Source organism: Pleurodeles waltl, chromosome 11 (genome assembly GCF_031143425.1).
Source record: "Pleurodeles waltl isolate 20211129_DDA chromosome 11, aPleWal1.hap1.20221129, whole genome shotgun sequence".
In the NCBI taxonomy this organism is placed as follows: Eukaryota; Metazoa; Chordata; class Amphibia; order Caudata; family Salamandridae; genus Pleurodeles; species Pleurodeles waltl.
Genome location: NC_090450.1, coordinates 820551567 through 820564823, shown reverse-complemented (window position 1 = coordinate 820564823; position 13257 = coordinate 820551567). Strand labels below are relative to the sequence as shown.

The window sequence follows — 13257 nt, the reverse complement described above, 5'->3', positions numbered from 1 at the left end:
TATGTCTGTGTTGCCCCCTTTGTGTGTTTTCTAAGCTTGTGTCTGTACTCCTCAGGAGTGAGACTAAACAATTCAACAAGTGTTGTCTTCATGTGTAGGTAGGATTTTGCTCCCTAATCCTCAAATGCAAGCAGTCTATCCCTACCAACTACTGGTACTAACTCTCATAGTAGTGTTCCCCAGTGTTGTGTACCCACCTTCCTCGTTTTGAGAGCTCTCTCATATGAATCTAGGCATGTGTCTGTCATCCCCTGGTACATAGCTAGGGACAATCCATTTGGCCAATCTGACTTGGGCACCCTGTCAAATACTTCAGTGTCTCTGTTGCTGTCCCCATTTTCTTTGAGCTCCATGCCCAGCTTGGTTCTTCTTTCTTAAAGAGCCAGCTTCCTTTCTTCCAGGGCCAGGGCTTGCTCCAGGGGTGCCACTTCCTCTTGCAAGGATCTCCTGCTGCTGTGTGAGCCCCCCACAGGTGTAGTGGTGGATAGTGTCAAATGCAGCCAACAAATCCAGAAGTAATAATGAAGCAGCTCCGTTTTATGTCCACTTTGAGTTTTAGATCATCCCAGATGGATTTATGTACTCTATGCCTCCGTGTGGATTAAAACTGCACTGTTGGCTTAACAGTATGCCATAATGTTTGGTAAAATTAGATAGTTGAGTAAACACTGCTCTCTCGAAGAATTTTCCTAAAAGTGTCCCATTTGATATGGGCCTGTAATTTCCTGGGTCAGATGAGTTAAACTTTTTTCTTTTTGAGGAGAGATAGGAGGTTTTGAGGTCATGTGGGAATGAACCTTGTTCCAGGGACTTGTTGAATAGGCTTTGGGATACCTCTCCTGCACAGGCTGAGCGAACTATATCTTTAAAGATTCTTGGCAGTACTGGGTCTGAAGATGATCCTGATGGTCTTGCTGCAATGATATTGAGTAAATCTATTTGTGACAGGGTATTGAAGGTATACATTAATGCATGGTTATTGTTGTCTCTTTCTGTGGTGGGTAGGTTACTGTTGCGGTGTTGTCTGTGTATATCTTCAGGTAAGTTTTAATCTTTGTAATTTTTAGATCAATTAATTGGGGCTTTTGCCACAGAGGTCTGATGATTTTAGGTGTTTCTGTGTTTAGGCACTCTGGAGTGCGGAATTCTGTTAGAATTATTGAGTTCTTTGGAAGGGCAGTTTGCTTCAGCTTTGTGCATGGAGTAGTGGTGTCTTTTTTAGGTTCTTATGTAGGCTCTCTTCAGTGCAGTAGCAGGCTTTTGTCTGTTTTATCTCCTGCTTTTCTCCATTTGCATTGTATGTTGGTTTCTGTTTTCATTATTTTAATGCTGTCTTAACCCATGCTGTGTTTCCTTGTGGTCAACTCTGGATATGGATTTTGTTGGTTATCTGTTTGTCCATTGCAGCGGAGATCCAGTTGTAGAATGTGTGTATGTTTTTGGCTGCATGTTTGGGGGTTTTCTAGGCAGGTTCTGACTTGCTGGATGTCTAGTTCTTTCCATTGTCTGTACTTGCATTTGTTGTTGGATTTTGTTGTCTTCAGAGTGTTATTGATGGTTGTGAGAATCTTGAAAGTGATGATTTTGTGGGCGCTCCAGCTTACTGGAGAGTTGTCTGTAGCTGTGGCTTGTCCGAGGGGTACAAACATGACATCTAGCGTGTGTCCTGGTGGTGAGTTGGGCCACAAACTATTTGTTGTAGGTTGAAGGCTTCCAGGTTGTGTGTGATAGCTGGAGAAGTTGTTCGAGTTTTTTTTTTTTTTTGTCAAACCCTATGTTGCGGCCTCTTGGAATGTAGAGATTTGGGTGGTCCAGCTACGTGTTGGTTACTATATCATGTAGGATAGCTTTAAAGTTGGTATTGCTATGTGTTTGTCTGCATATTAGGAGTAAGTATTGAAGTTGGTGACAACTTATCAAGGATTCTCAGCCGTCCATGGTGAGATTTTCACTCATTGTTATTTGTAGTGCTTTTTCTTATATTTGACAGCTAGGTCTCGTCCAATTCTGGGAAAACAATTTTAATTGAGAATCACAAGGGATGGCTACATGGCATGTGGATGCATAATCGTCACTGAGATATGTTTCTGTAAAGAATGTGAGGTCTGGTTTTGTTTCTGAGAGTAGGTCAAAGATGTTAAAGTGATTTTTGTTCATGGATCTTATGTTGAAGAGTTGGCATTTTAGTTGTTGTTCTCGTCAATAATACGTGTAATAGGAGTCGATGCAGAGGGGAGTAGGGTATTTTGATGTTGTTGGTTTGGGTGTGAATTGTCGTTGGCGATGATGGAGAGGTAGTGTGGACTTTGAGATACATTTGGGGGGGACCTTTTATTGTTGGGTCATGGTGTTTGTGTTTTTAGTGATTTGTGTGTGTGGGTGGTGGGTTGTGTTTGGAAGGTACGATTGGGGAGCCTTGTGACCATATGTTCACGCATTCCCTTGATTTTTTTGGTCTCTAGGTTATTTGGGTTGTGGTTAATGAATTGTTGTATTGTTTGTATAGGTTGTGTAGTGTTGTGGAAAAGTTGATGGAGAGATTGGTTGGTAATTAAAGTTACTCAGTGTTTAGGTATGATGGGTGTGCTATAAAATGGGTGGGGTTTTAGGGGTTAGTAGTTGATGTTTTTGTAAGTGAGAGGTTGCTTACCTGAATTCTTATGGTGGAGATGCAAAGTTTCTGGCCCTAGGCCTTTTCCATACCCACACAGGCAACACCTTTAATCCGTTGCCCTTTACCTGGATGCCCTGAGCTTGGGGTTAAAAAGCCCCAGTGATCAGGTGACCTTGGGCCAATGGGAGCCCTAGCCCGGTCAGCCAATCAACATCCAAACCCTCAGCCATAGCCCCACAGGAACCCTAGTCCAAGGAACTAATCAGAACCCTAGTAGTGTCAACAAGTCAGAACCCATGGTAATACATGTAATAACAGGGAACAATAGCAGGTATGAAAGAGGAAATGAAACCGGAGATGATGGTTTAGGAGAAGAGAATTACTATGCGGGACTAAAGGTGGTCATTAGTCATGTGGCTCTGTGTGTTGTATACACCTGGTTCCTGTTTTGAATCTCCTGCCCATCACTTTAGTGTTGGGTTGAGAATTAAATTAGTGTTTTATTTCCCCCCCCAGGTGTGTTTCTTCAGCCTGCACACTCCATCCATATTATTTCTCTTAAATGACTTTCCCAGAAGACATTCTTCTTGTTGTTGTTGTGATTGTTTAATAATGGCTTCTTTTTTTCTGTAGTATGAAAGAGGCTCAGCCACCAACTACATAACCAGGAACAAAGCCCGCAAGAAGTTGCAGCTGAGTCTGGCTGACTTCAGGTATGTACGTTTGTCCTCCGCTACCAACAGGTAAACAGTGTTCCTGTCCTTCTTTACATATCTCACTAACACACAGGGTGTTGTGTTAAAAATGATGGTCTCAGTACTCTTATACGAGAACATATTGTAATTGCATGATTCCAGATAAAAAAAAAAAACAGTGTTATTTTACATACATGTTTTGGGCCACCTGTTTCACACATTTCTCTAGGAATATTTGCTTAGAATTACCAATCCCTTATTCTTGGAGAGGAGCTCTTCTTAGCCGCATCTTTGAGGGAGGTGCTAAAGAAAGACCACAGAGGAAACTAGGATAATGGGACATTAAGTGATCTTATTTTCAAAACATGGGTGAAAATTAAAGAGGAAAGTCCTTCATCTTGGTTGCCAAAGATTTTCACACAATGCTGTGCATTGGTATCTTTATTATTCTGCCTTTCTCATCATATTTGGGATGAGTCTACTTAATAGAAGTGTTTCACAAGAACGCATGAATCATTGCTCTCTTTACATAGCGACCTATGGTGTGCAAGACATGCCTTTTTATTGCACATTTATATAGGCGGGAAATTACACATAGCAAGCAACGGATAGGACTTGCTCTCTAGCCCTATAACATTTATATGCCCTTTAGGTTGAGCTTGTGACACTGCATGCACTCTCTTATGAAATTGTTTACAGTGAAGGGTTTGGAGCCTGCCCATTGCTTACCATTTGTAGGCTTCATTGTCATTCTTTGCTGCCACCTAATTGGTCAGCGCAGGCGAAGCATCAGTTACGTTCCTTTTTGTGGAGCAAGGACCATGTAGTGATTGATTTAGTTTAATTAGCGTCCTTCCGCTGTCCATCCACTGCTCGTACTATTGTAGTAATTCTTCTATTTTATCCATTCTTCGAATGTTGCTTCGGGTTGCTTTCCCATCCTTGCTTTCTCCTTGTCCTCACTTGCAACTGCCTGGCTCCTATCTTGTTTTTTGCCCTTCCTCCCATTATTGTAGCACAAACTAAATACTTGGTGAACAAGATTAACGATCAATGAAACCTTGATAGAATGATGCTGGATTACAGCTAGCAGGAGGAAGTTAAATCCCTAATGAAAACAGTTTACACTGTTTCAAAGTGTCATATATATTGACACAATATCTCACTTTATTTTGTCCAGGACTGCATTTTTTTTTCCATAACATAAAATAACAATTTATACTTAATTTATTTTATGTGTAGAAAAGCTTTTGACTATTTTTGTTTGGAAATTATAAACTATCCTAATCATTTGTCTGTGTCTTAATACACATGTTTGTTGCTGAAAGGCCCACAATATCTCTTTCCAGTGTGGCGTCTGGCTCCCTTTGAGCTCTGAGTCGCTCAAAATGACTTCTTTTGTACACATTGTCATACATTTGGAAGGTGAAAATACAGTTGGCAATAACACTTGTTCCACTATTCTGTGTCCCTCCCCCTAAGTCTCCTGATTAAAAATGGTACCTCACTTGCCTGGGTAGGCCACCTGCGACAGGAAACAGCCCAAAATGCGACAGAAATAAATCATCTTTTTCCACTGAAAACGGACTTGTTTTTTTTGCCATATGCTTAGCTCTGGAGTTTGAGCCACAGCTCAGCCGGCACCTAAAGACACCTAGCAAAACTGTTCAGTTTTTAAAACTAGATACCTAGGGGACTCTAGGATGGGGTGACTTGCTTGGCTCTCACCAGGTTGATACCCAGAATCCTTTGCAAACCCTAACCTTTGACTAAGTGGGCTGTCTTCTAATGGCCCCCTTCTGCCCCCCCCCCCCCCCCAAACCCCTGGGGTGGTGTGCAGACAGATTATATGATTTATTTAGTTGTTGTTTTTTTTTATTTTTTTATTTTTTTTATAAAGGGGAAGCACATGCCCTTGTCTAAGTCCCCCCCTCATGGTGTCTAGTGGGCAGATACCTACTTGGGCAACTAGGGAAAGGTACCATTCAAAAGGGGAGATTCCACCCTTTCCAATGATACCTCCCCGTCAGCTAAATTGGTGCTGGGGGGGGAGGGCTGAGATAGTCCTGAGCGTGATAAAGTGAAATGAGCCAATCTGGCTCCTTTCACTTTCATTTTCATTGAAATGTCAGTGCACCAATCATCATTTCAGTGAAAAAACTACCTACAGCACCTAGGGTGTTGCAGAAGCTCTTCCCCAGCTCCGGAGGCTATTTTAATTTGAAAGAAATCCCTCTGGTGCCTACACCAGAGGGATTTCCTGCCTCATGTGCTGAGGACAGCTAGAGACATCCTCAGCACATGAATACCGTGACTGAGGACGTCTTCGAGCCACCTTCAGCACGGAAACAACTAATTATTTACTAAATATTGTGGTTGGAGCATAATTGGTTACTTTTTGATAGCAAAGTTTTATATTTGTTGTTCTTAGGTTGATAATTAAGCATCCATATAGCAAATGATTGGATTTTAACAAGAAGACCAGGGGAAAAACATTTACATTGGTTCTAATGTAATGTCTCAAACTGCTAAAATATGCCTTCATTTTGTAATGCTTTTGGAGATGAAGTTTGAACTTGGAGAGAAAGTAGTGATGCAAACAAGTCTCTTGGATTCCTGTTTTGCATGAGGAGTTAGTAGAGTCTCACGGGGACAGTACCATGTTCTCTTAGCAGAGTGTCTAATGTCTTGTTTGGGATAGCCACATTCAAGTAACTTGTGGGTTAGGATCTCTGTGTCCCTTAAGAAATCACTTTTGCTTTTTGCAGTTATGTCTTAATTCTAAGAATTGACTATATTAAAGTGAGTCCCTTAGTGAGCGTGACTGTTTTATGCTAGGAGGGTGTTCTTCTTTGTGGGCTTCCTGTAAAGAGTAGTGTAGAGATGCTTGTTTTCACCACAAATAGAAAGGCCTAGTATAGGAAAGTGCCTCCTTCTGACATGGTCACCCCCACTTTTTGCCTGGTGTTCAGTGCCGTTTTGACTGAAAGTGCCCTGGATTCCTGTCAACCAGGTCCCCAATGCCAGATCTCTTTCTCTAAAACTGTGCAATTGTTCCCCAGTTGGTAATACTATTCCCCCCCCAAGTCCATGGTAAATGGTTCCCATGGTACCTAGGGTATGGTTGCCATAGAGGGTCCCCAAGGACTGATGCATGTATAGTGCCACCCTCAGGGACCCCTGACCTAGCACATGCAGACTGCTATTGAAGGCTGCGTATCTTAGTGCAGCTAAAAATAAAAACAAGACATAGCACACAGGCTGTGTGCCATGTCCCTTAACACTGCTTGCAATATATGTATGTTACCCCTACAGCAGGCCTTGCAGCCCTATGGCAGGGTGCATTATATTACATGTGAGGGCATACCTGCAAGAGCAGATAGGCCCCTTCAATGTCTTAGTCGATTCTTAGAAATAGTTAGGGAACATCAAAGCCATTTTAAGAACATGTGCTGGACACGAGTTCCCCAGCTACATGCATCTCGTATTAATAAACTGTCAATGATGCCAGTGATGGATTTATTAAAACATGCACTGAAAGGGCACCTTATAGGTGTCCCCTGAAAACCTACCAACTACCAGTGTGCGGACTGACTAGTTTTAGCCAGCCTGGCACCACCAGAAACAATTCTGACCCCCAAGCGTCAGAGCCTTTGCTCTTGGGCAATCAGAAACAAAGCCTGCTCTGGGAGAGGTGCTTGCACACCAGGATGACCTGCACATTTGCATTCCAAGGCAGGGGGCTTCAAAGAAGCCCACTGCCCTTGGTATGCAGATTTGGCTTCATTCAAAGGAGAGCAGCCAACCCCGCTGTGCCAGGACCCATTTGGCACCTGGACAGGCGGGACATGTAGTATTCAGAGAGGTGTCTTCACTCCTAAGTTGACATCCTAGCTCCCCTTCGGATGACCACAGGGAAATACTCCTCCAAGAAAGCCAGCTGGTTCACCCCCACACTCCAGAAATCAAAGCGCTCTTGCAGGAGGCTGAAGAAGAAGTGGAGGAACAGCAAATCCCCAGAAGACCTTGCAACCTTCAAATCCGCCACAAGATCCCTCCAAAGCTTCATCAGGTCCAGCAGAAAGACCACTCTGCAGGACCGCATCAACACCACCACACACCACACTAAAGAACTCTTTAACGTCATCAAAGAATTCACCAAACCACAAGCCAAGACCGCCTACTTCCCTTCATCTCAGGATCTCTGTGACAGACTTGCCACCTTCTTCCATCAGAAGATCAAAGACATCTACGACATCTTCGGACCCCAAGACTCAATGAACTCGTCTTCAACACCCTTGCCAGGACCCTCTGAACCCCCAAGTCTCCTAAACAACTGGACCCCCCTCACGACGGACAAGACCCACACAATCATGAGCAGCATCCCGTCCGGAGACCCGACCAGCCCCTGTCCCCACTACATCTTCAACAAGGCCAGCGTCTCGATCTCTCCTGAGCCCTGCAAGACCCTCAACTGCTCCCTAGAGTCAGCAACCTACCCAGAAGTCTGGAAGCTTGCAGAGATCTGACCACTTCTGAAGAAACCTACAGCCGACCCAATGGATTTCAAGAACTACTGCCCCATCTCGCTGCTGCCCTTCCCAGCTAAGGTCGCTGAGAAACAAATCCACACTCAGCTACGCCAACACATCGAGGACAACATACTGGACATCTCCCAATCACGATTCAGAACTAACCACAGCACCGAAACTGCCCTGCTCGCCGCCATATATGACAGCCCCTCCCACCTCGAACGTGGACGTACAGCAGCACTCATCCTTCTGGATCTTTCAGCCACCTTTGATACAGTATCCCACCGCACCCTATGCACTAGGCTCCCTGCAGCATGCATACGTAGCAAGGCCCTTTGATGGATACCCGCCTTCCTGACAGAACACAGAGTGACAGAACACAGAGTCAGACTCCTGTCACACTTGTCAAAACCTTTGTCAGAATCTTTGCCAAATGTAACTCGGTGGGTGAACCCGGGAGTCACTTATCTGCTGCAGGCAGGGTAAAGGGGGTGCTTCTTGAGCAAGTCACAGGCTGGACAGGGAGGAGGGCTGTCTGCTGGTCACTGCTGCACCGTGGTCGGTTTTTCGAGTCTGGGGGCTGCGGGTGCAGTGCTTCTCCAGGCGTCATATCTTCGTCCTGGGCAGTCTCAGTCAGAGGGGTCCTTGGGAGGTGGAGGGTTGAAGAGGTCAGCCCTGGGTGGATACCTGGTCTGAATTGCCTGGGGGTCCTCTCTGGCTGGTTGGTTCCGCTGGACACAGACCGGGGCGTTGGGTGCAGAGTAGTTTTGGACTCACGCTTCTGGAGTGAGATGCGAGTCCCTTTAAAGATGGTTGCTTTTTCTTCTTGTTGGACAGGTCCGCCATACACAGGAGTTTCTTGGTCTCTGTGATGCAGGCAGTCCCCTGGAGGCTTTTCAGGGGTTGCTGGTCCTATAGAACACGTTGCTTCTTCTTTTGCAGCTTTTTGAAGCAGGAGACGGGCTGGTAGGGTTGGGGCGAGTCAGTTGTTGTCTCCTTCTCTTCTCTGCGGGGTTTTCAGCTCAGCAGTCCTTCTATTTCTTGAGGTCGTCAGGAATCTAAATCTCTTGGTTAAGGAAGCCCTTAAAAACAACATTTAGGGGCATTTTTAGGGTTAGAGGGCAGTAGCCAATGGCTATACACCCTACTTGTGTCCACTCCCTTTGGGGGGTGGGGGGCACATCCCTATCCCTATCCCTATTGGTCGTAATCCTCCAAAGCAGGATGGAGGATTTCTAAAGGAGGGGTCACTTCAACTCTGGACACCTTAGGGGTGGCCCTGGCTGAGGTGGTGACTCCTCCTTGTTTTTCCTAATTATCTCTCTGGACTTGCTGCCAAAAGTGGGGCTTTGCCCGGGTGGGGGGGGCGCTGGAGTGCCCTGGGGTTTTGTAACACGAAGCCTGAGCCTTTGAGGCTCACCGCTAGGTGTTACAGTTCCTGCAGCCGAGAGGTGTGAAGCACCTCCACCCCGTGCAGGCTTTGTTTTTGGCCTCAGAGAGCACAAAGGCTCTCACCCCATGGGGTCAGAAACTCGTCTCTCAGTGGCAGGCTGGTACAGACAAGTCAGTCCTGCACTGAAGGATTGGGTAAAATAGAGGGGCATCTCCAAGATGCCCTCTGTGTGCATTTTTTAATAAATCCAACACTGGCATCAGTGTGGGTTTATTATGCTGAGACGTTTGATACCAAACTTCCCAGTATTCAGTGTAGCCATTATGGAACTGTGGGATTCGTTTTGACAGACTCTCAGACCATATACCTAATGTGGCCACACTGCACTTACAATGTCTAAGAATGGACTTAGACACTGTAGGGGCATAGTACTCATGCAGCTACGCCCTCACCTGTAGTATAGTGCACCCTGCCTTAGGGCTATAAGGTCTGCTAGAGGGGTGACTTACCAAGCCACAGGCAGTGTTTTGTGTGCATGGCACCCTGAGGGGGATGCCATGTCGACTTTGCCTTTGTCTCCCCACCAACACACACAGTCTGCACTGGCAGTGTGCATGTGTTAGGCGAGGGGTCCCTTACGGTGGCACAACACATGCTGCAGCCCTTAGGGACCTTCCCTGGTCACAGGGCCCTGGGTACCTTTTACAAGGGACTTATCAGAATGCCAAAGGTGTGCCAATTGTGGAAACAATGGTACATTTTTAGGGAAAGAACACTGGTGCTGGGGCCTGGTTAGAAGGATCCCAGCACACACTGTCAAGTCCGTATCAATATCAGGCAAAAAGTGGGGGGGTATTGCAACAAAGAGCCATTTTCCTACAGCGCTATTGTCAAAAGATGACAATTAACTTGTTTAAAATATGCGAGACCTATTGCATTGCAAATGCTTATTTAGATTTCGTGGCTCCTAGCCATTTAAATCCACGCTGCATTATTGAGTTGTGAAGTTATTAGGTTTTCCTGCAGGTCCTTTAGGGTTGCAGGCTGATTATTATTTTTTAGGTCCTGATTCTTGGCCACCGGTTTAAATTTTGGTTATACTTTTGGTGGTTTTGGTTTCACTTCTTTTTCGTTTTTTCTAATTAGTTGGGATTTTAACATATTGGTGATGGGTTTTCACCATCATCACGTTAGATGAATTATATGAGACAATCATAGTTCTTTGTAAATTTGATATTGTTGTTTGTCAAAATTTTAATTAGTTCCGGTGGGTTGCTTATGTATCTCCTAATAAATCTTGCTGGTCCTGGAGATGGTCTCGTGGATTGATACCAATTGACACCGAAACGTCGACGACAAGCCCATCTCGGTTTCAATTTTCACCATCAACATGGAATTTTGTCTTGAAGAAAGACTGACATATACTTTGATCTGTTTGAGAGTGGGTTTCTTATTTGTTGACAGAGGGAATCATCAAACAGTGTGATTGCATCAGGATGATATATTGCCAATGTATTTATCTATAATATTTGTATTGAACTCCTGTTTTTTCAGTTCTTTTTGATTGAGTCACTTTATATGCCTGCCTTATTATTTTTGTTAAGGATTTCTGGTGTTAATTACTCTTTAAAAATTGTAACTTGAATGATGGAAATTATTTGTAATGCCCCTCATTGGGCATTTTAATAGTTTCAAATCCATCAACTTATTGTTCCTTTGAATGACTCCCTTGTTAGCAGAGAGTATTGGGTCACTTGTTTGTTGAAAGAGTCTTTAGATTATGCAAAAAATTGACTTGGTAACCCTTGTGCAGTGGTACACTGTGTGAATTTGCTGGTATAGCACTTTACACTCTGAATGAAAGTACAAACTTCAGTGAAAAGAGAACACAGTGATAAAAAATTGAGGGGATGCCAGCTGGCTTGGCTGTAGTACCCCAGGACATACTGCCTTCATCCATGCTGGAGTCCATTTTAAACATCCACAACACTGAAAACCAACACAGAAGCGAGGCTTTGCAGGACTTCACATATAATAGTGTTTTTTCAGTTGTATGAATTAGCATGGCTATTTAAACAGTGTATGTAGTAACAATGTTATTAAAAGACAGGTTAATCTTTCAAAATGTATCAAATGGTTACCCTTGCCCAACTCCCTAGTCTCTTCTCCAACCTTCCTTCCTTACCCCTCCCCCATCTCCTCCTCCGCGCCCCCCCCCCCCACACACACACACACACACACACACACACCAGATCTACACCCATTCTGCTGATGGGTTATTGTCACTGTTTGCCTTTCACTGGTATTTTGTGATTTCTTGATATGGAACGCTTCTCCATGGTATTTGGTCAGTCTTTTTGAAAATGGCAAAAACCTAAATTTTCTAGAGAGCATGCCTATTCTGCTTAATGAGTAGTTAAGCATTGTCTCAGAATGTTTGTCTGTTAAGACCGTTATGAAAGTTGTACTGTAGAATAAAAAAAATTCTAGCTATCGCGTCAAGAATTTTCAATTCTATTAAGGACACGGAGGCAAGGATTATGCTTCTCTTCCTTTACTGGTCAAAATACAGCAGCCAAAGAGTTAACAACAGTAAACTACAAATCCCATAAACATTAGTAGTCCAGATTGCCCAATCCCAGGCAAGCCCCAACTATAAGAGTCTCCATGACAACCGATCCTCCTCTTTCTTTGCGATAGACGAATCACACTTCAATCCTTCAAAACTTGCCACTGAAAATGTTTGCGAACTCGGAAAAACACACCAGTCAAGATCAAATCTCAGACTGAAACTTCAATCACCCTTGGAAACGGTACCTAAATGGAAAGAAATGCACCATAATAACTTTGGAAATGAATTAATCTTAAGGGGGGGAAAAAACATGAATTTGAAAACACTTCAGCATCACGAATTTGTATGTGAATAATCAAATATCGGACATTGTAATTGTCAGTAAAAAACGGGTGGGATCATCCTCGCCTCCGTGTCCTTAATAGAATTGAAAATTCTTGACGCGATAGCTAGAATTATTTTTATTCTATGTCAGGACCGGAGGCTTCGGATTATGCTAGTTTAAAGCTGATCCACCACATTAGATGCCATGATATCCTCTAATCTGGAACCCGCACCAAAGGATTTGGAAGCCATAGCTCCCCTAATGGAGTGAGCCCCAAATACCGAGGTATCAATACCAGCCTCTCCCAAAAGCCATTTGACCCATCTAGCCAACGTGGCCGACGAGACAGGACCAAATGGATTCTGAAGAGATATTAACAACTGACCTCCTGCATCTCTTCGAGACTCACAGGTAAAATTCTCATAAACTTTCAAACATTGAACCACACATAATTTCTGATTATGAGCAAAGGCCGGATATGAGATACATCTTGATGCAGTCTTTGTTCTTCTGGAAATAGTGAATGAAACTCCCGTAGGAGTAAATACTCTACCTGTGAGATCCAAAGCCTTTACATCTGAGACGCGTCTGCATGAAATAAGGCATAAAAGAACAGTCACGTTGGCCAATAACTGTTTGCGTGACAAATCATCATTGCAAGGCCACGACCTAATAAAACGAAGGACAATATCCACGTCCCATAAAACTGAATAACGTGCTTGAGGAGGCTTTACCATCCGAATATCTCGAAGAATTTTGGAAATCAATGGGTGCTCACCAACAGGTTTACCATCCACATGGGGGTGTCCTGCCGAAATTGCAGATCTGAAATTATTAATCGTTCTGTAGGCAAGACCCAAGTCTGAGAGAAAATTAGCTATCAAGGAAATCTGGGCCCCCACGGGATCAATATCCCGTTCACTGCACCAACCCACCCATCTCTTCCAGGATGCCTCATATCGTTTATGGGTGGAGGGGGCCCAGGATTGAGACAAAAAGAACAGAGAGTCTCCTGAAACTCCCGGCACTTGCCATCGTCTCCTGAAAGTCTCCATGCCATGAGATGTAGTTGCTTCTGAATGACTAGAGGGTGGGGGGATCCCGAGGGATCCAGAAGAATGGACGG

General features: G+C 44.2%; 1 protein-coding gene across 1 annotated transcript in view; it reads left to right on the top strand.

The window, feature by feature from the left end:
* The window catches only part of PES1 (pescadillo ribosomal biogenesis factor 1), a 210061-nt gene that overhangs the window by 14860 nt on the left and 181944 nt on the right, over positions 1-13257 (top strand). Inside the window, exon 2 of the mRNA XM_069214643.1 lies at positions 3248-3327. Coding sequence (XP_069070744.1) covers positions 3248-3327 — 80 coding nt within the window. The remainder of the gene's footprint in view (positions 1-3247; positions 3328-13257) is intronic.